At 31.4% G+C, this 27,555-nt stretch overlaps 1 protein-coding gene across 1 annotated transcript; it reads left to right on the forward strand.

Annotated features, from left to right (window-relative positions):
- The first annotated feature begins 1,133 nt into the window (after positions 1-1,133).
- Positions 1,134-27,555, forward strand: LOC134716795 (leucine-rich repeat and transmembrane domain-containing protein 2-like). Its single transcript, XM_063579802.1, has 13 exons — positions 1,134-1,198; positions 8,276-8,347; positions 8,771-8,842; positions 9,929-10,000; positions 11,424-11,495; positions 15,159-15,233; positions 15,740-15,811; positions 17,880-17,951; positions 18,665-18,736; positions 23,951-24,022; positions 24,253-24,407; positions 25,418-25,516; positions 27,446-27,555. Coding segments are annotated over exons 5-13 (729 nt in total). The 5' UTR covers positions 1,134-1,198; positions 8,276-8,347; positions 8,771-8,842; positions 9,929-10,000; positions 11,424-11,493.

The following is a 27,555-nucleotide window of genomic DNA, read 5'->3' on the forward strand; positions in this document are numbered from 1 at the left end:
AAATAAATCAATGTCTCCCAATAGAAATTAATTAGACAGTTATACTAAAACCAAAGGAAGGTGCGTTGACAATGAAAAATGCATATTGAAACGTATCTTAAACAATAACCAAAACCAGTTATCCATACGTTGATAAAACGAACAATAATAAATAAAAGGTACAATAATAAATAAAATGTACAAAATAATAAACAAACAAACATTTAAAAATAAAAATAAAAATAAAAATAAAAAATAAAAAATAAAAATAATAATAATAATAAAAATAAAAAATAAAAATAAAACGGACGACCTCTGAAGAGAGTTACCTGGAATATAATTCCGAAAGAACTCGAAACATTGTACACGTAGCACGTAATCAATGTAAGGTCGGAAATGTGATCCATACTATAAACGGGTGGATATTGGATCAATATACCTATAATTTATAATTTAAGGCGAAAAGGCGAAAACGCGAAATCGCGAAAACGCGAAAAGGCGAAATCGCGAAATCGCGAAAACGCGAAAAGGCGAAATCGCGAAAAGGCGAAAACGCAAAATCGCGAAAACGCGAAAACGCGAAAACGCGAAAAGGCGAAAACGCGAAAAGGCGAAAACGCGAAATCGCGAAGTCGAAAACGCGAAAACGCGAAAACGCGAAGTCGAAAACGCGAAATCGGAAAGAAAAAATATTTCGCGTTTTCGCGTTTTCGACTTCGCGTTTTCGCGTTTTCGACTTCGCGTTTTCGCGTTTTCGACTTCGCGATTTCGCGTTTTCGCGTTTTCGCCCTATATAATATGATGGGCGAAAACGCGAAAACGCGAAAACGCGAAATGGCCTTAACCGGCCACCATAGGTACCACCTTAATTTGACAACTAGGTAGGTAAAGGCATATGGTTGACAGATAAAGGAAAATTATCAAAATTGGTTTATTGAAAAACAAATTATAAAGCATTTAACCTGGATTACGAATGACATTTTCAACTATAAAACAAGGTGAAAAACATTGTGCAAAGTGGGCGTTTTCAAGGAAATTTTTATTAAAATTAGTAATGAGAAATCCAGACTATAGACTTGGACGGGGAATTCACTCATTGGAACTCATACAACATCTTATATCTATGAATACTTCTTATATTTTTCAGAAGGATGGATAATAATAAATTACTTTATTTGCAAGGAAAACTTCTTGTTCACAATGATCAATTGATAAACATGTAAGTGTGTATTACTTTTTATTCATATAAATCACATACAGATTATCTACGAATTAAAAACTTAAGTCAGCTGTGTATACAGCTTGGTTGGGACAATACTCAAACTTAATGGCCATTGAGGAAGTAATATGAAATTTTAATCCAAATTTTGAAAAAATGCGTGCGTTCCATGAATACTGACATTTTTGTTCTTTGTTAAGAATATTACCATAAAAAATTGGATATAAAATACCTAAACGTATTAGATTTCTGCATGTTGAGTTATATTTACGAATCATTTCCTTATACAGGTGATAAAATTTAGTTAATGTTTTGACTAGTTTGTGATATCGAAAACCCTGGTGTAATATTTTTTTCAGTAATACATAAATTTCTCTCGCTAAAATATAATATGTTGTTACATACACGACCGAATCGTACAAGTTGAGATACATAAACACCATAAAATGGTGACAAGGGAACGCCACCATCTCAAATAGATAATTAACGATAGGAAATGAAAAAATCATCACTTTTATCATATTGTTTTGTATTAAACTTCCCGTTAGTGATATAGATATCAAGATCGAGGAAAGTGCAGTGGTCATTGTTAGTATTAGCTTTATTTAAAGTCAGTTCAACAGGATAGATTTCTTTAGTATACATCACTTTGAGGGAGCGAGTGCTGCCTTGTAGCGGCATTAGCCTGTTTTATCGAAATCAACGAGGGTGTCTTTTACGTGCAAGAGATATGGCTCTCTCTTAACACGGGCCAGTCATTTATCGTTCCCTACGACGGACTATCATCGTTTCTCAAGACCGTAATCGCAAATGGCGTTAAGGGAGGGCCGGAAATTCAGTCCTTGAAATTTTCGCCCTGGAACGGGGATCGAACCAGGAAACCTTTGCTTTAGTAAACTGATGCACTAACCGCTATACCACAGCTCTCACAAAACATTTATATTTACATAGTTTCTCTTTTGTTATATATATATATTAGACCGGTGACCAAAGTCGGAATTATGAAATTTTGATCGACAAAAATGGTACACAGCTATTACGGGGCGCCGAATGGGACTCTTGTGGTTTTGTACAAAATTCAATTCTGTCATAACAAAATCATTTTTGTCTTACAAAACTATGTGCTACAGACTTGTTTTGTGAGAACTTCAATTTTGTGATGACAAAATTCATTTGTGTAGACAAAATTCATTTGTGTAGACAAAATTCATTTTTGTCATGACAAAATTCATTTTTGTAGACAAAATTCATATTTGTCATGACAAAAGTCGATTTTGTCTTAAAGGTATGCAAATATAAACATATTTGCATACAAAATTGACTTTTGTTACCTGATATGGAAATTAAATCACAAAAGTCAATTGTGTACGGTAAGATTCAATTTTGTGAGACAAAATTGACTTTTGTGAGACAAAATTGACTTTTGTGAGACAAAATTGACTTTTGTGAGACAAAATTGAATTTTGTCATTATTGTTGAGACAAAATTCAATTTTGTCATTTTAGTTGAGACAAAAGTCAATTTTGTCATTTTTGTTGAGACAAAAGTCAATTTTGTTAATTTTGTTCAGACTAAAGTCAATTTTGTTAATTTTGTTGAGACAAAAGTCAATTTTGTTAATTTTGTTGAGACAAAAGTCAATTTTGTCAATTTTGTTGAGACAAAAGTCAATTTTGTCAATTTTGTTGAGACAAAAGTCAATTTTGTGACGACAAAATTCATTTTTGTGATGACAAAATTGACTTTCTTGAGACAAAATTGACTTTCGTGAGACAAAAATCAATTTTGTTGAGACAAAATTAAATTTTGTTAATTTTGTTGAGACAAAAATCAATTTTGTTAATTTTGTTGAGACAAAATTCAATTTTGTTAATTTTGTTGAGACAAAATTCAATTTTGTCAATTTTGTTGAGACAAAAGTCAATTTTGTCAATTTTGTCTCACAAAAGTCAATTTTGTGTAACAAAAGTCAATTTTGTGTAACAAAAGTCAATTTTGTGTAACAAAAGTCAATTTTGTGTAACAAAAGTCAATTTTGTGTAACAAAAGTCAATTTTGTGTAACAAAAGTCAATTTTGTGTAACAAAAGTCAATTTTGTGTAACAAAAGTCGATTTTGTATGCAAATTAGTTCACAGAAACCAAACTAAACTAATTTAAATACAAAATTGACTTTTGTCGCTCAATTTTCAAATTAGGTAACAAACGTCAAGTCTGTGTAACAAAAATGAATTTTGTCATGACAAAAGTGACTTTTGTCCGATGATAGATAATTTTGTATGACAAAATTTCATATTTGTAGTATGATACAAATTTTGTTAAACTGATCTCATTTTTGTTGAACAAAAGTAACTTTTGTCCGTACAAAATTGAATTTTGAGTACAAAACCACAAGAGTCCCATTCGGCGCCCCGTAGCTATATCATATATCAATGAATTTGGAAATATGTAAACTTTGAGATTCTTCCGGTCGTCAAAAGAAAATATGGTGCAGTTTTTCAGAAATCTTGATCAAAGGTCACATGTCGTGTTCAAGGAAAAACAAAATTTAATATTTAACTCAAATTTAAATACCCTTTTAACAGTAGAATGATTGAAAACTTGAATCTATTTAATTCCTTCTTCAATTTTTCATCCAAAAAGTGGAAAGTGGAAACCCATTATTATTTGAGATTACCGAACACACGTATGTGACTTTACAAAAAGGGGGATAGTTTTCAGTTTTAAATGATGTAATTATTTCAAATAATAAGAACAACGTCTGTCAAAACTTAACAAAATTTAAAGAAAATTATGAACAAATATGTATTTATTAAACTAACCATCTAGTATACACCAAGGAAAGTAAAAACTTAAGTTTTAGTTGAATTCGGTACATGCAAAACAAACACCAAAAATAATTGAAAACTTAATACTTATAATTTAGTTTTTACAATGACATGACGATTTCTATGAAATAAATTTGTATTAATAGGTATATAAATCATTTTAAAATAAACTTACAACTTAAAAAGATATGTGTCATAATAGAACAGCCTTTTATTGGTTTAAAAGTGAAGAAAGTTTCAGTTATCCAATCCCAAACTAAGTGACGCAGGATCATATTTTTTTTGTGTGCAGAATATATTGACATTGCACTAAATGTACGTAACTTTTATCAGTAATTCAGAACTCAAATGACCTTTGTAATTTGGGAACATTGTAACGACGTTCTGACCAATGACTTGAATATATACCTATGTTCGCAAGTTGAAGGTTTAACAAATCTCGAATGTCAGTATTAGTCCCTAGTGTTTAAAGAACACGAAAAAGTTCTTGAGCCACGAATCCTATAATAATATTGCGAATATCAATGTAAAACTTCGGTCATTTAACGTGATGTGCATTGCAGTAGAGTGGTGGTCAAATGTTTGTGTACCACATATAACGAGCTTTTATCCAGCATCATTGGCCATCAACTTCAATCATTTCGTAATTACAAAATACACTTTGGCCATATCAATCTATTTCATGGGGGATATAAAACAACTAAAACATCAGTGCACCTTAAGACAAATGTCAAAAAAATCCTATACTGAAAGAAACGTCTTGTCCTGCTGCTTGCAACTCAAAATATCTCTTAACAAAAGTCAAGAAAAAATTATCTGTGTTCCGCATCGACAGTATACATTAGCAATGATCACATGACTGTACACTGTCTGTGGAATGTTTCCGATTGTCGTACTCGTTATGCCCTACAGTCTGGTCTGTATCAGTGATTTGATATCTGATCTAAGGATAGAATTAATATCGCACTGATGGAAAAATAACTTTCTTCTGTGAATGTTGTTGTAATTAAAAATACAACAGTTTGTCTCCAAGTAAAGGTTTGTAGTGGCTGTATGACACATAAGCATTAAACAGCCTCTAATTAAATGTTCTGTTTTAGAGAATGAAATTCCTCGTCTTGGTTGTAGTTTATTTTATAATAGATGCAAGCATATGAAAGAGAGACGAAAGATACCAGAAGGACAATAAAAAGATAAACTGACAACGCCATGGCCAAAAAGAGCAAAACACCCACAGACAAGCGATATTATTGACTTGAGCCGGCTTCTATTTGTTCTGTATGTCTCAAAGAAACATTACAGGCAACAGTACGTACGTTACCGATGGTTATGTTTTAAACAAAGCTAGGGGATTTCCAGGATGAAAAACTAGTTTGGTAGTGTCAACAACATGTAACTCGTGTCATGCGAATCAAAAGTATCATTATGTTACAAATAGGAATGGAACACAAATTTGATGCAAATTTTCAGATTAGATATGATCCTAGTACTTAGTATCTAAAAGTTGTAAACGGCAAAAAAGATGTTGCTAGTTAGTTGGTCCACGACAGAGCTTACATGTATCAATATTAGTGATACGGTGATATGCAAACATATTTTGTGTATATTTTAGTTGCCAGTACTTCATATTTTTAAGTACATGTCTCAAAAATTAAATTTACACGTTCGACACTCAGGTGTCACAATTGAAACAGAATCCTCTAAACCTTCCGGGGGCACACGAGATAACCCCTGATTGTCAGTATGTTTCGTGTTTATCTTTGGTGGTAAATGTAGAGTTTTGTAGTATTTTGTTTGTCATTTACGTCGTTCTTCTACTTTTACTTAATACCGTTTTGATATTATCGTCGACTAATATGTTTTAATATCCCTTTGAAACCTGCGGCCTCTTTTCAGAACTCAGGGGTACACTCCTGTTCAGGAAGTCTGTATTGACTCAACATGCACCAGCGTAAGGTATCATTTGCGATATATGCACATTAAACGATGGCGCTGAGGGGTGTAGTACATTTAGATATGTGGAATTTACATTTGGAAAATTAAAGTCGCTCTCCAAAGTTTGTCATAGATTTTTGTTTGTAGTTGTCAATCCCTCTCGATATCAAAAAAAAGGTCAAGATATGAAGCGAAGATTCTAGTTTCTGATGTATCCTTTATCACAAGTTAAGTGGGAAATGCAAGTACTGACTGACTAATGTGTAGGTAAAAAAGAGACAGGAAATCTTCAATTTATCTGAATTTTGAAATGAAAGAACTAATCAAAACGGTTTACTTTAGGTCCCTTACATGAAAATTTAGAAATAATTCCATTCATTAAACCGACGGCCTATCTCATACCAAAAAATATGTTTCTCTGCTTTGGATCAGTTCGAAAGTGTTTTTTTTCAAAAACAGAAAATATAAGAATGTGCAAAGAAGTTTAATAGATAAAGGAAGATGTGATGTGAGTGCCAATGAGACTACTCTCCACCCAAATAACCATTTAAAAAAAAAGTAAACCATTATAGGTCAATGTACGGCCTTCAACACGGAGCCTTGGCTCACACCGAACAACAAGCTATAAAGGGCCCCAAAATTACTAGTGTAAAACCATTCAAACGGGAAAACCAACGGTCTAATCTATATATAAAAAAAGAGAAACGAGAAACACGTATATATTACATAAACAAACGACAACTATTGTACATCAGATTCCTGACTTAGGACAGGTGCAAACATTTGCAGCGGGATTAAACGTGTTAATGGATCCATAACTTCTGCCTTTTTCTGAAACAATACCATAACATCACAACATAGAAAAAATCTGTTCACTTTTAACTGACATAAAAGTCACTCGTAGAAGTAAAAGTACTTGCATATTTGTAGGACTCTAAAGTGCGATGGGGACGCTAAAGTACGATGGTCACGCTAAATTGCGATGATCTACGCTAAAGTCCGATGCCTCCATACGCTAAAGTGCGATGGTCCGCGAAAGTATAGACGTACGAAACGAAGATGGATTATGAGGTCGTTTATACAAACCAAAAATGAACATGCCAGAAGATGAAATAAATAATCATAGCGGACAGATGCATACTAATGTTTACGTTAAAATATTGTTGATTTTATTGAAGAGCATAAACGTCGATAAAATAAAGGTACAAGTTTTCAGTCAAGCGTAAATCATAAAATGTCAATTAAAACATCAGTGTGTACATTGTAGTAAAATATAACATGTATTAACACTCGCAACGATAAAGGGGAAAGCTGTAACAAAAAAAACCTTTTTCTCGCATTTAAAATAAAAAGCTTCTGCAAATAAATTTTATTTATTTCGACAATGGCCGAATTTTGTACTTGAAACTGACAACTTTTAGGGGATGTGTTTACATTAATAGGCCGTGTAAGTGGCAAGCTACCACAATTATTCAATACGCCCCTCGTCCTGAACATGCATGTTATATTTGCCACTGGACGTTAAGCAACCAACAATCAATCCAATACGCCCGAATTGTTAAAAATTCATTTAACGGAAAAATAATATTTTGTGACACCTAAATTACCTTTTCAGCAAATACTAGGTCAGTCTTCTCAATTAAGAAACAGTCACATAAGACTTCCGGTAAAGTAAAAGCCTATCGCATTATATGTCATATCATAGCAAATTAAATTTTGCAAAAAGACTTGTTTTTAACATTAGTGCCCTTAAACCTTTCTCTTTTGTTCCATCGTACTTAAGGGTGCTATACCATCGGACATTAGCAAACAGACAACCATCGTACTTTAGCAAAGACCATCGCACTTTAGCGTGACCATCGCACTCTAGAGTACCATCGTACTTTAGAGTCCTACATATTTATATTTCTGTCGTGTACAAATTGCGATGTTATAACATGAACAGAAACATTGTACATGTTATACCTTGAAAAATGCAAAGATGTATTGTTAAAACCATTGGCTCTTACGAAGGCTACTTGTTAAGCCTAAATATTGTCAACACGATTTATTAAAAAAATCTTCGCTTAATACCATCTTATATTAGTACCGCTTGGAAAATATTTAGACAGACCATAATAACTCATTGCCCAAGCACGAAATGAAAAATCTGTGATTTTCAGCTTTCCAAAAGAATGTTTGGTTGTATAAATGTCGAGTAAAAGGAAGCGTTCGAAAAAAACAAATATCTCATTATGATACTTTAATTTCATTCCTACATGTTTATTATTTTTTTTAATTTCTATTAATGTGTGTATAATACATTTCTTTATTAGTGATTTTAGTTCTAATGAAATATCTACGATTGAAGTTGAAGTTTTCAGAAGATTGGTAAAACTTGAAACCTTGTAAGTATTATCAATCCACCATTTTCTACATAAGAAAATGTCTGTACCAATTCAGGATAATGACAGTTGTTATCCATTCGTTTGATGTGTTTGAGATTATGATTTTTCTATTTAATTAAGGACTTATTTTATTTGAATTATTTCTCGGAGTTCAGTATTTTTTAGATTTTACTTTTTTCTAAAGATGCAATGTTTTTTTAAATTGAAATTTGTAACTCACAATCAAGACTAATATGCGTGTTTTTGTGAATGTTTGGGTATTAGAAATTATTTGTTTTCATAAAATATAAGATTGAGTTTTTCGTTCACAAAAGTGTTTATAAATATTGTATACCAGCTTTAAAATCATACAAGTAAACTACATTTTGCATGTTATTTATCGATATTTATGGTGTGTTTCATTGAATTTTTTTTATGTTTAAGGCTGTTGGATAATAACAAAATATCATCATTGGACAAAAGATTGTTTTCAAATTTGACGAACCTGAAGATACTGTATGTAAAAATACCATTTACTATTCTTACGGAAAACATCAATGTTTATAATCATTTCTGAACATAAAGATGATTTGAAAAATATCATTCTCGCCATTCTTTTTTATTAAAACAATTTTGGAACATAAGTTCATTTATATTTGTATGCACGAGGGAAGTCCTGTAGAACTTTTAACTGTAGATGCAGGTTAGAGAATGACCTTTATGACGCGACTATATGCGATGGGTGTCCTCTTTAATTTATAATACAATCTTAAATTGAAAAATGTGGTAGATATTTTATCATTATCAAAATGCAGCAGGAATCAATCATTTCGTCCTTCATTTGCATTGAGAATTTATAAAGTATGAATGAAAAGAAGCAAGCAGTATCCCTTTACCACACGTTTCGTTAAATATTGTCGTCCTCTCACTTAACAAATCAGAATGGTGACTTTGTTGAACACATCTATTCAACCAAATGTGAAACAAAGGCAACATCAGACTCAGTTAGGTCTGCTTCTGATATACATCTTAGGCAGTTGACAGTAATCATTAGATACGATTGAGAACCATACTTCACAACGCAATAAGTGATTCCAGCTTTTTCAATTATGTACTCTCACTCTCTGTTCAGCAAGGATAAAGGGTTCAATAAGGAAGATTTCAAACAAAGTGTTCCAAGTGGAAAAATTTAGGGCGTATTTACGAGTTGGTTGACAATTTTTTAATTTTTGTTTTACATATGAAGAAGGATATATTCCAATCAGTATGACCCATCGAATATGTTCTACCGAGTTAGAATTACCACAGGGGGTGTAATTACATGAGCAAAAAGATAGATTCTACAGCTGGAGCAGTATTTGAATATCCTTCCTGTATAATGCTTCGAGCAAAAACATAACATGTGAAAGTCGCTGTATTTCAACTTTGTTTCTACCACCGGTGCGTGTTAAACGGCAAATGCACTGTAAAAAAACAGTTCATTCCTATTTGTGCAAGCCTAAAAGATAGGGTTTTAGTCAGAATACTTATATTACTTTTTCGTTAATTATTATTATAATGCAAGCAACCAAATATGTTGTCGTATCATTGAAATATTTTCAGTGCAATACATAACAACTTGATAACAACCATTGAGGACAATACGTTCATTAACCTTATTAACCTTGAATCTTTGTAAGTACAGTATATCTCTTTAATTTGATTTAAATATATATGTAGCATAAGTTCGAACCCAGACGAAAGAAGAACAAACATTGGCTTCCGCAAACTTGAAGATTTAAAATTGTTGTGCTGATATTTAAAGTAGCTATGAGTTAACAAAAGAATGGTTTTCAGCCGTGTATCCCCTTCACTGGTGAACTAATTGATGGATCTGTCTTAGAGTTGTCCGTTATTCAGAAGTATTCATCAAAATAATTATTTCTGTGACTGTATCCTTTACCAATGAATGTGATACACGACTGAAAAACACATATGATATTGATAATTATCGACTAAATCTGCGTCTTTCAACATTGCATTGCGTTCAGGTGTCCAGATAGAAGAGTTATTAGGAAGTGCATTTCTTTACAATTCTAGCCGCTTGTGTGGGTGGTAATAAACAAGGTAGATGCTACTACTGGGGATTGCAGAGTATAATTCTGCAATCTGCATAGTCTCCTAAATCACCTTAAATGAAAATTAACACCCAGGTTTGACTAAGCATGGTAGGTGATGCATGCAGAAGGCGTTGATCATGTCGCACCAAATCTCGGTACTTTTAAATTCATATGATTCTTTCATTGTTGTTTGGTATCTGGTTTGCATCGTCTTTTTAAATAGATTTACAGATTTTGAACATCCTTTTGACAAATAGATCTGATTTGACGTCTGCAGTATTGACCCTTTTTCTTTTGACACAATTCTTGACATCAACATAGTCATGACTTGAAGCACACATCGTGAAAACGATCCGGCTTTAGCAAACTACACTGGATTTGTATTTTATTGAATGGTGAAACAACAACTATCAATGTATTGCTAATAACACTTACTCTGGGTTCATAAATTTTCGATGGTACCAATTGTCATGGATTAAGAAAAACTTGTGGATATTTGATTTGTTATTTGAGAAACAATATATTAATAAAACGAAGATAATGACAAAACAAGTTTCCTGGCAAAACATCAACGCACAAGTTTTTTTCAATTGTTATTCATACAAAAGCATTAGATACGAGATATAAAAATAATACGAATTTGTTTTTCTTCAATCCTTAATGAACAAGAGAAAGTAAAATAATACTTCGCCTTAAGCAGACAGTTTAGTTCAATTTTGTTAAATAATATAAGAAACATCGCTGATGATTTATTCACTTGCAAGTGAATAATTCGACCTCCTATTAACGAACCGCTATTTGTTATATCCGAAAAAAGATACTTTTGAATCCATTCTACTAGTCCCCGTTTTAAGTTCATGTGATTCCTTCAGATTTTATTCCGTACCTAGATATTACCTTATAATTGATTAATGAGATAAAAAAAAACTTATGTAAGCCACTGCCGCCTTTACTTATTGTCAAATGCTTTTATTAGTTATCAATTTTATTGTTACAAGGTCAGTAAATAGTATACAAGTTTCATCATTTACGTCTGGAACTTTTAATGGATTGCAAAGGATAAAGACTATGTGAGTATGATTTCGTTATTTTAATATAAAGGGATTATTCATCAATGAAAGATAGTTTAAATTACCCATGTAGACAATCAACTGACAACGAAATTGAAGAAAAAAACCGAAATCTACCAAAAGAGAAACAACAGTTTACATAATACAGCATAGAAAACCTAAGACTAAATAAAACGAAACACCCCCCCCCCCCTTTTTTTTCTCCAACCAAACTGGTGTCATCTCAGGTGGTCACGAAGGAAAAACAAATCATGTTTTATACAAGGCATCCATGATAAGTTTGCTTCGGAAGTTCAAATTCAACGTATTAAAGTGGTTGGGATTGTAGTTACGACAATTGGAATATATTCATCTGTGAAATAGATACTCTTTATTAATAAATCAAATCATAACGGCGTCTGCCAAATTTTATACGGATTATTTTTTTTGGTAATGTGTTTATTGATTATATTCATAGTACATCAGCAAATCGAGACATGTATTTTAAATCATTCTATAAACTTATAATATAATTAAAAAGAATTTTAAAAAAGAACAAAAAATCTTAATCTGAGGTATATACTCGGGGGCCACTTCAAACTTTTTTGGTAAGGGGTGAGCAGCTGAGACATCAAGTACCCCACCCTTTTCATATATTTCGTTTATCAAAAATATATACCTTGTCATATATTCATAAACAAAAAAACACATTTATCTTCTTGTACATTTAGAAAGAAAAATTGGAGGTCCCGCTCATTTTACATTTTTGTTTAGATGCAACGCAGTGGCATTAATCGCACCTTGCTTTTCCAATAAATTCTTCACTCCTCTCTTTGCCCCTTTTATAACTTTAATTATGAAGGAATTTCAATTTGAAAAGACAATAAATATTGTTTTATCATATTAATGTAGTAACACTTCAGATAGTATCACTTTTACTGAATTTACATTAATTAAAAACTGATTTGTCGTTCCTTCTTGAAGGACGCTTACACTATGCTATGGAATTTCTTCAAATGTTTCATGTATGCAAACCTTTCAATGTTAATTAGGTGGAAATGTCAAAATTATTGGATTTATTGCATCTATATCTAACCTCAGTGGAAATACCACATTGAATGAATAGAGTTTAATTGGTTTGACAAATAGCTGATGCATTTACGACTGAGGTTTAACCGCATCAAAAATAAACGAACATTTGATTAGTTTCAGATACTTATAATATATATCCAGCAAGTGATAATATCAACCTATTGATATATTTAATCTGAATTTCTCACCCTTTTCATATATCATGAAGCTTGAAATAGTGAACCTATTCCAGCGGCTCATCCCTACCAGTCATTTCATAGGAAGTGGCCCCCGAGGGTATATAGCATGGATAGGGTATATAGCATGGATAGGGTAGATATTTCAATTACTTGAAAGTTAACTTATAAAATCATTCTATTACTTTGATTTAATTTAACCACTTGAAAAGATTAGTCAAATACCTTCTTTTTGTGTCCCAACCGTATAACTCAGATGGGTCAAAATCTTTAATTGTTTTTACATAAGCGGTAATGGTAACGTTTTTTCCTGTACCTCAGTCCATATCGTAAACTTGGATATGTATGATAGCTCGTTTCGAAGCTGTAACATTTTCACATGTGTGGTTAAATTCTCGGGGTACGAAGTGAGATTACTTTTTCCGTAAATTAGCAAACCCCAAACATCCTTTTGTGATGCGACTCCTTGTAGTAAAATATCCCCCTTTTAACACAATAAGTCATTTGAAAATTTAATACTTTAACGACATTAAACAGCTCCATAGTTTTTACACATTTATTCTATGTTCCTCTACTTTCCTAATCACCACAAATAAGAAAGTTCAGTCATTTGTTAAAAATAGAAACATGTCCAATATCACTTCACAGATATTTTTTCTTTACACGTGACTTTTGAGTTCCTCATTTCGAGGCGCATTATGGATGTTGTCCCAGATGCAGTCACAACTCGAATAAAACTACCTAGAATTGGAAAAGTCTTTTTTGTCGAAACATATTCTCAACCTACAGTGTCATCTGAATCTTTGGTGTCTTTGTTTACTATTTAATAGGACATATTGTTTATGGTCCTGGTACCTTTGATAACTATTATGTTGTTTGAGTGGATTGTACTCACCTAATCGCGTCCCAAGTACATTTAAGTGATAAATATGCAGGACTTGGAACCGAAATTGTCACGTTGTAGTGCGATGGTCCACGCTGATGTGCAATGGTTAACACCCGAAGTGCAATGGTGGACTTGTGACGTTAACTTTGATAGCTACGCTTAAGTGCGATGGTCTGCCTGTGACATTGAATAAAAATCAAGATGAACATGAGATGTTTAAATGAAATAACATCATTTCCATTTTATAAAAGAAGTTGCTAGCCACGCCTTTAAAACATCTTTTAATTTAAGTCTTGTTCCAATCAAAAACTTTAAAATCGTAATATGTTAATTTTTCCGATTAGTACCGCTTTAGTAATAGGGAGTCAGATAGTATATGGTATTGAAGCGTGAAAACAAATGTTCCTGAGTGTAGTTCTATATAACTGTTAATGTCAAGTTTCCACCAATACTTTGAAATTAGCTGATTCACCGCTGAATGAGGGTATGTTCGTTGGGAGGTACACGTAAGGACCAGTCAGGTTAATTCTTGTCTAACATTTTGAAGAAAAAATAAAACTGTAACCACAATAAAAAAAGCTACACTGGAGTGACGGTGTTCTTACAAATTAAAATTCATCTCGGGACTGAAAGACCATTATATCAAATTGATATAGCAAAAAACACTGCAATATTAGAATGTAATTTCATTAAATTATATACAAAAATCGTCTAAAGCATCTTGAAGACAAATCAAAGTTGATATTTAGATCATGACATTTTACTTGTCATTGAAAATATTTTTGGCGTAATTCCGAAGACTGGTTAGCTCATTTGCAAATAAAGTTCATCTTTTGACACTTTGTTCCCCATAGTTTACCGCTTGACGTAGTTTAAATCAGTTTTGTAATATCCACGTGCACTGCTGAACACTGATTAGGACTTGACGAACCCCTGTTGTATTTGATGTAAAGTTGTGTTTGAAAACGTCACAATATACAAACATCATGCCAAACTATCCTTCTTCATCAAAAGGATCATCGTACTACGGCGCAGGCCATCGTACCTCAGGGTGACCATCGAACTTCAGCGTCCCCATTGCTTCTCCGAGTTCTACAACAATATATCATTCAAACAGGTCCAAAGAAACAAATTCATTTTTGTTAATTAAAAATTAAGCCGGATCAAATCATTTTAGACAGCAGAAAAGATAATTATGTATTCATTGTAAATGTATGATGTGTCTAGTCTGGTCAGTAGACCACATGGGATTGGATTCAGAGAAATTCACTTATGACCAGTTCACGTGTAAGTGCGTTGTGTGGTGATCACTTCCTTTTATCATCAGCATTTGACGTGTTAACTTGTTATTCTTATTTTTCAATTTGTGAAATTTGTCTTTAGAAGTATATATGAATACTTATTTATTAGTGGGGCAAATTTGTCTCCCCATTATTGTTTTTCTTTGTCATTTATTCAATTGATTAATAATGTATTGTACTTGCATAGTACTTGTAACCTTTTATGTCTAATATGTAATTGTCTCTTTAGGAACATTTTCGATAATCGTAAGATGAATCGATTGACTGCATTCATATTTCATAATCTTACAGAGGTCTACGTGATGTAAGTACATTTAGGTTCGTGAGCAGTAGAGCATTTATGTAAAATTGAAAGTTATATATAATTGAATTATTATAATGACCTTAATAATAAGACAACAAACTACTCAGACTTTTTTTGATTTTTAACATTGATTGTAGATACGTGTGTTCTTTTGAAATCCTAGCAATTTAATCCTTTGTTATTTGTTTGGAAATGTTAGCATGAATATTATTTTAAGTATATCGAATTTTTCTGTTATTATTGATATGGTAAATGTATTGAAAAAATAAGATGGAATCATAATTTAGTAAATGCAAACCTTAGTTGTGAGTTGACATAATAGCTTTAGTTTCTTATCAGAACTAACAAAAACACAATATCAAATACTGTACAACTTGTTAGTAGTCCTGATGTTGACTGTCGATTACAACAATGCCTTATTAACGGGGTGTAATGATAAAATGTACATTCTGTTAAGTCGAAAACAATATTAACATTAATTTTACCATGTTTAATGTTATTTACAGTGATCTTAAAGAATGTGTAATTGAAACCATAGAAGAAAATGCATTCTTCAATATAACAGGACCTCTAGTGTTGTAAGTATATATGCTAGTATATGAAAACATGATAACTGTTTTTATGCACATGTAAATACATTAAGCGTACATGTAGTGATGATGCGAACTGATAATAGAGGTACAAGGATTATAATTTAGTACGCCAGACGCGCGTTTCGTCTACATAAAAGTCATCAGTGACGCTCCTATCAAAATATTTATAAAGCCAAACAAGTACAAAGTTGAAGAGCATTGTTGAGCCAAATTTACAAAAAGTTGTGCCAAATACGGCCAATGTATACAAATCAGGTCAATTACTGCATTTATTTCAAGGTTTTAACGTTTTCATATTACATCAATTGTGTTTTTCAATCTTTACTGATGATTGAAGTGATAACGGTTTAATTTTTTTGGTTTATGGGTTTTCCTTAAATCCTTAAAAAATCAATTCAATATTCCTGACCAACAACCTCGGGCAACACTCTAGACCAAAAATTGAATTGACGATAATGTTACTCGGCATTTATATCATTGTCAAACTAATCAAATAACAACAATGCAACGTACATAGAAACGAACGAGTCAGACAAAAATCTTCACCTCTGGAACTACATGGCCTAAATAAACCAAATTCAACTAAAAGTATAATTAGAGTTGAAAAGTATGTTGCCTTACTCGATGGAACTATAATAGAATGTGAATCTTTTTAAGACAAACTAATCAGCGGGAACAATTCTAAAAATAAGTCAACTTCTTTGAAATCGTACAACAACTCCTTATTGTTGTTATCGCCCTTAATGACGATTGTTAAATGCTGTTTGCGTTTTTGTCCAGTAATTTCACCACAATAGTAGATAGATTAAAATCTGTATTAACAAAAGTATGCAGTATTTTGCCTATTTTCTTAAAAAATATAAAAGATATATCTACTATGAAGTAAACATTTGCAGAAATCGTTAATATACTAGTCAACAGAAGAAAAGAAGATTTTTTTTCAAATTAAAGATAAAGTTTTCCGTTCATTGGACCAAAATTGAAGGTAGTAATACTTAATCATTATGGAAATATAAATCCGTTTAAATTTTTTTTTAAATTTGCTTTCATGACGTTTTTTCGCGATTTTTTTTTTTTTTTTCAAAATTAACATAAAACGACAATTTTAAAAACAGAAATTCCAACTCATGATGCCAACCTCTCATTTGAAGGTAAAAACAAAGTTTGCCATCAGTGTGTTTTTAAAAATTAAACAGTTTCTTCTCATTTGTTAAGCAAAGTTCGGCCCCACGAGAAATCATTAAAATGTATACATTATCAACCAATTTACCATATCGTTTCTTTTGTTGACTAGTATATATTTAATGGAATTTTATACGGCTGTCATATAAATAAGAGGTTTAGCTAGCTATAAAACCAGTTTTGATTCACCATTTCTACATAAGAAAACACCTGTACTAAGTCAGGAATATATATTCGTTTTATGGATTTTGCCCTTTGATAAGAGACTACCCGGTTTATATTTTCCTCGGAGTGTGGTTTGTTTGATATTTTACTTTTTAGTGATGGTTGTTTATCCTTGTCTATGATTTAAGCATAATAGAATGTTTTTAACCAACTATAAGCATATCTTTGTACTTGTTTGGCTTCATAAATATTTTGATATGAGCGTCACTGATGAGTCTTATGTAGACGAAACGCGCGTCTGGCGTACTAAACTATAATCCTGGTACCTTTGATAATTATTTGTCACGAATTCTATTCAAGTCAACAATGTTTTAGCGGGTCCATCGTAAACGGTGCACATATACTTAGGTGAGCGACACATGCTCTATAGAGCATCATTGTGTATCCCCTCACTTTCTCAGGGAAGACTTATAAATGTAATCATTACCACCGTTCTGTTATGTTGAAAGATTTAACAGACAGGTGAATAAACATATAACAGAAACAGAATTTTATGCATATGAAAACAAATTTCAATCACACTTAATTTAACAAATATGACAATATGAAATGTACACATACAATATTTGTATAGTGATTTCTCTGACAAACTTCATTTGTAAACTTATGCTGATTTTGTGTCAAAGATTAATCATTGTATTTATAGGAGCCTTCAAAACAATAAAATTCGGGAAATACATAACAAAGCTTTCAGAGACCTGACCGGTGTAGAAATAATGTGAGTTTTGATGTTATTAAAAGTTATCAAAATTGAAAATTAGAAAATTGGAAAAATATTATAAAGCTTATCATTTGTTGACAATTAGCCATATGGCACTTGCACATGAAGTAACATTGAATTATAATTGTGCTCCTAAAGCCGACTCTAGTGATAATAAATCTGTGAATATTTAAACGAAATCAAATATCTTTTGCTTTTCAAAATCACAATCAGAAGTTTCAATGGAAAACAGATGACGAAAGATCAATTTGTATACTAGTACTTCGATTTGATTGATTTTTTGGTAGTTCCACTTCCAGTGGCGAATATTTCATGCATGTTCAGAACGAAAAATAATTTGAGGAAAGACAGAAAACACGATTTAAGAAAAAAATAAAGTTGAGTTAAAGATCAACCAAACATAAGACAACTGAAAAACATACAGATATCGAACACAAACAAACATAATAGGAATGAATCACTCAGTTGGTTGCACGTGTCAATCATAAATTTCATTGAAAGTCATGAACATCCTTTTCCAGCATATTGGTGGAAATTTTTCAGGCAACAGTAATGATGTTCAAATCTTGTAGATTTATTCAGAAGAAACAAACCCATGTAACAAAAATAATTATGAAATCGAATGAACCTTTATAGGACTCGACCGAATGTGCTTTACAGATATTTATCATGATTTCAGTTTCGATTAACACATCTCATTGGGTTTTCAGAAATTTGGACGACAATTTTCTACAAACAATCAAAAGTGAAACATTTGTTAATATGCCAAAACTAAACGTTCTGTAAGTATAGTTCTATTCTGATTAAACCAACCATGTTCGGTATTTTATGTTCGTTATTATTGTCAAAAAATCAGGTAGTTTGTTTTCATGTTTAAATATTTCACATGTCATCATTCTGCGGCCTTTTATAGCTTTCGTGCCCTACGGAATCGGTTTAATAAATCTTAAAGTTAAAGTTCGACCTGTACGAGTCGTACAGTGATATACCGTAAAGATCGTTGACGTGTCATGTAGTCTCTAGTGAATTAAAAGTCACATTGACATTTCTACCGTAATTTGTCATTCTGAGATAATAATAATAAAAAAAGAAATAAATTTGAAAAAAAATATTGTGGAGGGGAAAACATTAAGAAAGCAGGAAACCAATGAAAATGTTTATTCATTAATGATATATACGAAGACATTCATTCATGTTGATTTCACGAATAAATCTAGAAAGCTTAATCCGCACCAAAAAGAAACGTTGAATATCATCAATGAAACCAGGTTTATCAGTTAGAACACAATATATATTTTTTGTGATTTATAATTTTATTATTTTCATATCATCTACCAATAAAGATGTACAAACAATAGTTTTATTATAACTCATAAATATATGGTTAGCCATAATTGTAACCAATTATAAAAAAAAATACGTTAATAATACAGTGTATAATACATCTCCATTGAGCTCTATTTCTTAATAATTTTTATTTTATTTTTCTTTATTTGTCGAGCCGACCTCAAAGGGAGTGACATCTAAATCCCATAATAATATTCAAGCTATTCAATTGCTTCAGCAACAGATGGGACTGTAAATCTAACTCTTCATAAGATAACATATCTCTTCAATATGAAAATACATGTATAAAGTATATCTATAAATACATGATATTTTTCACTGAAGATTATACTTGAGGTGGTAGGGTAAAAACTTATTTTACATACATCTTCCAACTTTTGAAAAAAAAATAAGCCAAAATAAGCCAGCATGTTCGCCCATATCTACATTAAAAAAAGATTTATATGTTTCTTTCGTTTCTGTACAATAAGTGCACGATTCTCTTTCACTGTATTTACACTTCATAAGTAAAGTATTTATTTTCAGAATTTTATGAGAAATGAGAAACGATATTTATTCCCAATTATATTTTCCAGTTTTCTTTTATTCAAGATGGGGTTTCCTTATAAAAATGTTATGATACTTGATCCACTGTTTTATGGCGGTTACGATATTGTGACTGATAGTATTTAGTTTGAGAAATACTTGTGAATGAATATCATTTATCCATTCCTTTGGAAGCACAAAGATTTGTCCGTAGAACTCTAATAAAGTTGTTTTTATATTATAGTTTCTAATAAGTTCTTCAAAATTGTAAAATTCTCCATTTTCGCTAATGATATCATTAATAAAGAATATATTATTCTTTATCCAACTGTTATAAAAAGCTGTTCGTCCATCAATTATAATATTGTTTTCATTTAAAAAATAATGGTTGAAACTAAATGTCATTTGGGGCTGTGGTCAGAGGTTCACACAGTGCTAAAATTACATTTTGTAGGGTTCAATTCTTTTTTCAAATATTTTCTCCGCCATTCATTTCAATCCTCTTTAACTCTGGTTTCCGAATAATTATACATCGATATTAGTAGTTTGCATGTTTTATTATCGATTTTGCCGTGAACTTTTACACCTTCCTAATTGCAAATTTTTCATTTCTACGTAGCAATATTCCACCAGTACCTGCATTCGGGTATTTATTTGTTGTTACGATATTCTAGGGCTTGTACTTTCTATCGTGATTTTCTTGATAGAGAATTGCTGCATATTCATGTGATGTGAAGCATAGAATATGACTTTTAAAATAACATGTGTCTACTAACATGAGCGACACGACGGTAAGAAAATGTGTAGCCAGATTTGCTTATCTTTCCGGAATACTCACGATCATCCATTAATTTCAATTGAGTTCGTTGTTCTTTTTTTTATCCAGGGCATTGTTAGTTTATTTTTTACGCTTGCAATGAGACACTTTAATATTGACTTTGATAAAAATTGTAAGGCAATATTTTGTAAAAGCTGATTTGTTTCAAATGTCCCCAAAGAAACTTGTTAACAATAAACTTATCAAAGACACCAGATTGAAAATTTGTATTTGCGCCAGACGCGCTGTTGGTCTACAAAAGACTCATCAGTGACGCTCGAATCAAAAAATGATAAACAGGCCAAAAAAAGGTACGAAGTTGAGGAGCATTGAGGTCCACAAAATTCCTAAAAGTTTTGCCAAATACAGCTAAGGTAGTTTATCCCTCAGGTAGAAAAGCCGTATAATTTCAAAACTTCAAAGTTTTGTAAAAAAAAACATTTAATATGTAATTATGACCATATCAATGATAATTCAAGTCACCACAGAAGTGCTAACTACTGGGCTTATGATAGATGTGATAAAAAAGAGCCGTCTAAACTTTATATTCGACTGATGAGTTTGAATAGATATAGGAAGTTGTGGAATGAATGACAAATGAGACAGCTCTACATCATAGTAACAATTTATAAAAGTAAACCATTATAGGTTGAATGCTCATTTCGTATCATTCGTCTATCTTCTTTTTATACTACAAAATATAACTTAATAATGCCACATACGGAGCAAGCTAAGAGTTACCCTTCGAAACACCTGGGTTAGGCACTTGTTATCCGTGTGGTTCGTATTGCTCAGTCTCATTTTCTATGTAATGACTTGTTTATATCTTTATGTCAATTTACTTTTCGTGGTGTTTTTTTCTTTTGATATGATTTTCCAGTGCCCCTTGCTTGACTATCCTGCTTAAAGCCTTTTAACTAATTAAACATTAGCTAATGATAATATTTTTCTGGTTTCAAAACCTGTGTGATGTTTTTGTATATGTTTACTTCATACATGTGGATATTCAGTATTACCAAATGTAAATCTAAGATTAGCAAATTCAACTAATTAAGTTTATTTTGATTCTTATATGACGTTCTTCAAAGGCTTTTAAGTACTTACTCGTGTTCATATATGGACATACCAAATGCGCATGTATTGATATGTCAGCTGATCGTCATGGTCCTATATCTTTTAGGCTTGTCCAATATTACTCCAATGTCGTTTGTTTTATATGAATGAGTTATTGGATGTCACAATGTAACTGCATTCGTTGTAAAAAAAAAAGTCACAGTGGAAACTTTTACATAAAGGCCCAACTCATGGTCAAATACAGATAAATGCATGCCCCATGATTTTTTTCTAATTCTTACACCGTATATAAAATTTAATCCTGGTATCTATGATGGGTTTATTTAGAGGGGTCTTAGTTCTTTATAATAGCGAAATCGTATAGAACTTTTTTTTTAAATCCCATATTGATTATTGAGAAATAATATTTAAGACTAAGTCACTGTTGTCAATTTCATAACTTTAATCATAATCAACCGGAACCTTTCCAAGAATTCTTTGCATCTGTGGTATATCTCTTACCTAATGGTGATAAACTGTTTCCGAATAAGATCAATAAATAAGACGTCATTTTGGATAAAACAATCATTTAATCGTAACAAATAAAACACTTGTTTGTCAATATTATTATTACTTTTTAACTTCAACCATTCCAGTATCCATCAGAATGTCATTGCAACATGGAAACATAATCAAACAATTGTAATAATTGTTGAATGCTCATATTCTGAAAGAAAAAAAAGATCATTTTCTTCTTAATGTGTCTAGGTATATTGAAGATAGTTTAGGCATGCCACTAACTTAATTTTGTTATTCTTTTTTTTACACTTTCTTCAACCACGGAATAGCAAATATGTGCTTTCATGTAGGGTACTGTGATCGAACCAAAATAAATGCCGTCTTTGACCTATTAGATATTGCTCATTGTAAATAAACTCATCATAGATACCAGGACTGTTAATTATGCAACATTAAGCGCCAACCCATAAAATCAAAATAGTTTCCAGCCCCCATCAGTTATTTCAGTTTCATCTTATAAAAATTGCAAGACATGCCTGATTTCAATGCTGACTTTCGAAGGATATTTTTTTGTTTATTTGCCAAAGTACTTTTACATCCAAATCAAGAGGAGCACACATCCTTAGAATCATCTTAGGAGTTCGGTTTTAAAAAGTAATCATAATTGATAATAAGACAAAAACGACAGAAAGAGAATTAAACAGATAACAAAACAAATAATAAATATCTAACCAAAACAAGGTCTGGATTCAGGTGCTCGCAAAAGATAATAAGTCTTTTCTGTTTGTGAAGATTCTTCCCACAAGTGAAATACGATGATAAATCGGATTCTGTAATAGTATAAGGGATTATTTATATGATTATATAGGATATGTCCGTTGTCATCTTTTAAACCAAATTATTAGGATGCCCATAAATCTCTTTTTTTCTATGTTTTAAAGAAAATATTTGAATATTATTACCCATTGACATATCAACGAAGTTGTCTTGACGCGATCATAAGTAATTAGTTTAGCGTTATGGAATATCTCTTTCACGAAAGTTATGTTTCAATTGTCGAAACCACAAACCCTCCTATTCTTTCCTTAAATTACCCAATTAGACTTTTCAACTTTCGATGTTGTCAGTTTTAAGAGTCAGACATTTTTTTTAATCAATAACTTTTTCAAACTTCATGGAAGGTTACGACCACTTCGACGTTAGCTCTTTTTCTGCTCCAAGGACAATGTCCATAGCTTTAATTGTGAAATGCTTATTTTCGTTTTCTCATATTACTATATACGAGAATGGATATAGGTTTAAGTCTATGTTTAAAATTTGTTAACAATAATAAATTTTCTGACCCTATAGAATATGTAAAAAGGAACATGTAGTATGATTGCAAATGAGACAACTGTCCACAAGAGACCAAAATGACACAGACATTAACAACAATGAGCAAAACCCATACCGCATAGTCAGCGATAAAAGGCCCCGATAAGACCATGTAAAACAATTCAAACGAGAAAACTAATGTTTGTTATCGTGCACAGAAGCTTCCTTTTGGTGAGGAAAAAACAGCTGAAGATATTCGTTTACATTTTCTAAATTGAATCTTTGTTGGAGTCAACATTACACTTTTACACTTACTGTAGAAATTTTAAATGTTTCAATCTTTTCGATTTGTATCCCTTATAACATATTATATACATAAACATATTACTAATTTTGCACGATTTTTTTTATTTTTTTTTAGAACTATAAGGAGAAACAGAATTTTTCACATTGAAGTTAATGCCTTCGGGGAGCTGCCAGAACTACTTATCTTGTAAGTAATTTATTTATATAGTTTTTTAAAGTACATATCATAAAAACTCAGAAAGTTTTGCACTTTAATCGTTTTGTCCGTAATCAGAGACTACAGGTTGACTTTGTATAAACACCTTTGAATCTATTGTTTAGTATCAATCTTTTGACCTGTAAATATTTTTTGTTTTTTCTCTTTGTCATTTTTAATACTATGAACAATTTCATTTCATTTAATGTTTATATTTTCAGATCTCTTCTATCAAACACTTTAATATGTGACTGTAGAATTCGTTCGTTTCGCCTTTGGGTATTACAGCAGACATCAACAAATGTAGATGGTGCTGTTTGTTCTGAAAAAGATGGACAACTTATAAAGGATATCTCGAATGTTGAGGAGTGTAAAGGTTTGCATTTAAGATGATTCGGGGTTTTTGTCAAGGCAATAAATGTATAAAATTCTAGAAATATATGAATATTTTCTAATCCTGCTATTTTTTTCTGTGTTGTGTCGACATTATTAACATATTTTTCTCTTGAAACATTTGGGCAATCTGAAAAGTTAAATAACAAAAATACTGAACTCCAAGGAAAATCAAAACGGAAAGTTTCTTACCAAATGGCAAAATCAAATAATAAATCACATCAAACAAATGTACAACAACTGACACATTCCTGACTTGGTACAGGCATTTTCAAATGTAGAAAATGATGAATTGAACCTGGTTTATAGCGCTTAATATCTGAACTTATAAGATGTCTGCATGTTGATTTATATATACATCCCAATTATGAACTTAAGTTATTGTTCTGAAACTAATACCAATATCGTTAATAAAAGTAAGTATTTGTTGCCACAAAAATTTAAAAATGAATCCCAAATGTAATATTGTCAATAGTTCATATTTAATATTTAGAAATTATACTTAAGGAAGTAAATAGTTATCATTTTATACGCCAGACGCGCGTTTTGTCTACATAAGACTCATCAGTGACGCTCAGATCGAAATAGTTAAAAAGCCAAACAAATACAAAGTTGAAGAGCATTGAGGACCAAAAATTCCAAAAAGTTGTGCCAAATACGGCTAAGGTAATCTACTCCTGGGGTAAGAAAATCCTTAGTTTTTCGAAAAGTTCAAAGTTTTGTAAACAGAAAATTTATAAAAATTACCATATAATTGAAATTTATGTCAACACCGAAGTGCTGACTACTGGGTTGGTGATACCCTCGGGGACGAAACGTCCACCAGCAGTGGCATCGACTGTAAAGTGATTGTTAACTCCTTTAAATCATGTTTTACTTTTGAACTATATTAAAAACTTTTGTTTTGACACCTGCCTTCCTTCTTTTTGTGTGTATTTTTATTGAATGTATTGTTTTTGTCCACATATTACAAAAATGCATCATATTTTTCAGAAACCACAACTGAGATTGAAAGTTCAATAAATACTTCGGAGAGCGCGGAGACGCCTCAACCAATATTAATCACAAAAACGAACAATAACGTTGATCAAGGTAAGCTATTGCTGCTTAGAAGATAAACCAAAAACTATTTAATTGTATGGTATTGTAACGAGCTCGCCTTTCGCTTCAATTTTGGGTCCAGTGCATTAAGTGTCTCAGTTGCGAGCATGAACCGATACCGTTAGTATTGCTAGATAACTCAAGATTTTCTGAGGATAAATGATTTTACTAGCATTATATTCAGTCGGATAGTATCGACAGCTTTAGTTATAGCAATAGCAACAAAAAGTCTTAATAAAAAATGACAATAACGACGGGTCAGTTTTAATCACAATTCATGGTATAGTTTGAACCACAATTTTTTGTATAGTTCAACCTCAGTTAGTGGGACACTTAAACCATAATTAGTGGGACACTTTAACCATATTTAGTTATATAGTTTAACCACAGTTATTGGTATGGTAAAACCACAGTTCCTGGTTATGGTTAACCACAATATTTGGGTATCTTTGACCACAATTATGGGTTGTAACCAATGTGTACTAATTATTTATAAATAAATTATAATTGTCATGGCTGCCCTTACCAAGGGTTCATAACTCTCTGTAGCTTCTGACAGCTTGAACACCCAAGTGTAATTTCAATTCTTTTTTTTTACATTATACAGAGAAATACAAATACATTGAAAAATTCTAACTTCATAATTTACTGTTAAGGTAGATCACCAGTATATATTTTTTGAGACAGAATTTTTTTATAATTTGCCAAAATGAAGATTTTACTATGCTCTTTTCAAAAATTTAATAAAAAGTATGGGTCACCGTGCTATTTTTCAAGCTATGAGGCGTTGAAAATTGCCAAAATTTGGTTAGTTTGTTCATGAAAAAACTCATTAGTGTGCATAAAGAAAATTCTATGAGATAGAATTTTGAAATAAATTGTGAGAAGAAAGGTTTCATTATATGTTTTAAGAAAATAAAAAGAAAACATGGTGTCACCGAACTTGTTTTCTTGCTACAAGTAAAAATTTTAAAAAATCCCTATTAGCCCAGTATAATTTTTTTACTAAAAGAGTTATCTCCCCTTAAATGGCTCATTTGAAAAGAATGATTTTAAAACAAAATAAACAAAAATTAACAAGTTTTCTTTAAATAGAAAAAACAGTCTAACCATTTAATCGCAAATCTGTCTCCAAATTTGCAGATTTATGCAAATAACTAGACCAATTTTGTACTGTGATTGTACAATCCAAGATGGCGGTATACCATGATTCTACCTTAATTAAAAAAAATCACTTCAGTATGTGTACATAATAATTTAGCAGCAAAAAGAATAAGTCGATACGTTTTTTGTTATTTTATTTTTTCTATTTGTAATTAACATTTTACGAATATATAAGTTCCATCTTTACATTTTGGATCATGGAGTAAAATTAATAGTGTTGAAAACGAATACTATTAAGAAGACATTTTAACTAGTCTGCATTGCTCTAAGGTTATCACTGTCTTTCTGTGCATTTGTCCTTCCTTCAGTTCTTATATGGCATATGCGTAAATAAATAAATTTGTCTTAAAGTTTAAAATTGAAAGAAAGGTTTTTTTTCTTTTTTATTACACATATGTTCAGAAACTTCATTTTGTACATTGTGTGTCTATCTGTTTATGATTTCAGTGTTAATAAAAATCATTACAGAGTTGTCTAATCGAACAAAAGCACTCTAAGATTTATTTTCACATGAGTGGCTATAGATGAGATGCTTAACTTAGCCAATCAACCTGTGTTAATTGTTGCGTATATTGCAGTGAACGTCTTGTATATCAAAAAGGTTATTTTCTATCGCTTTTTAAACGAAACGAAAAAAAAAGTCTGAAATAAGCTTTAACAATAAGAAAGGGCTCGTTTTTCTTTCAATAATTTTGTTTTATATTTTTTTAGAACTTTGATTTCGACTTTGAATTAATTAATCAAATATTTTTTTAGCCAGCAATAACACCTCAATACTGTTAGAAATCATAGCCTGCACAGTTTCGGCCATGGCATTTATCACAATAATTATCTATATTGTCATCAAGTCTAGATGTAGAGGTTAG

This window comes from Mytilus trossulus, chromosome 4 (assembly GCF_036588685.1).
Source record: "Mytilus trossulus isolate FHL-02 chromosome 4, PNRI_Mtr1.1.1.hap1, whole genome shotgun sequence".
NCBI lineage: Eukaryota > Metazoa > Mollusca > Bivalvia > Mytilida > Mytilidae > Mytilus > Mytilus trossulus.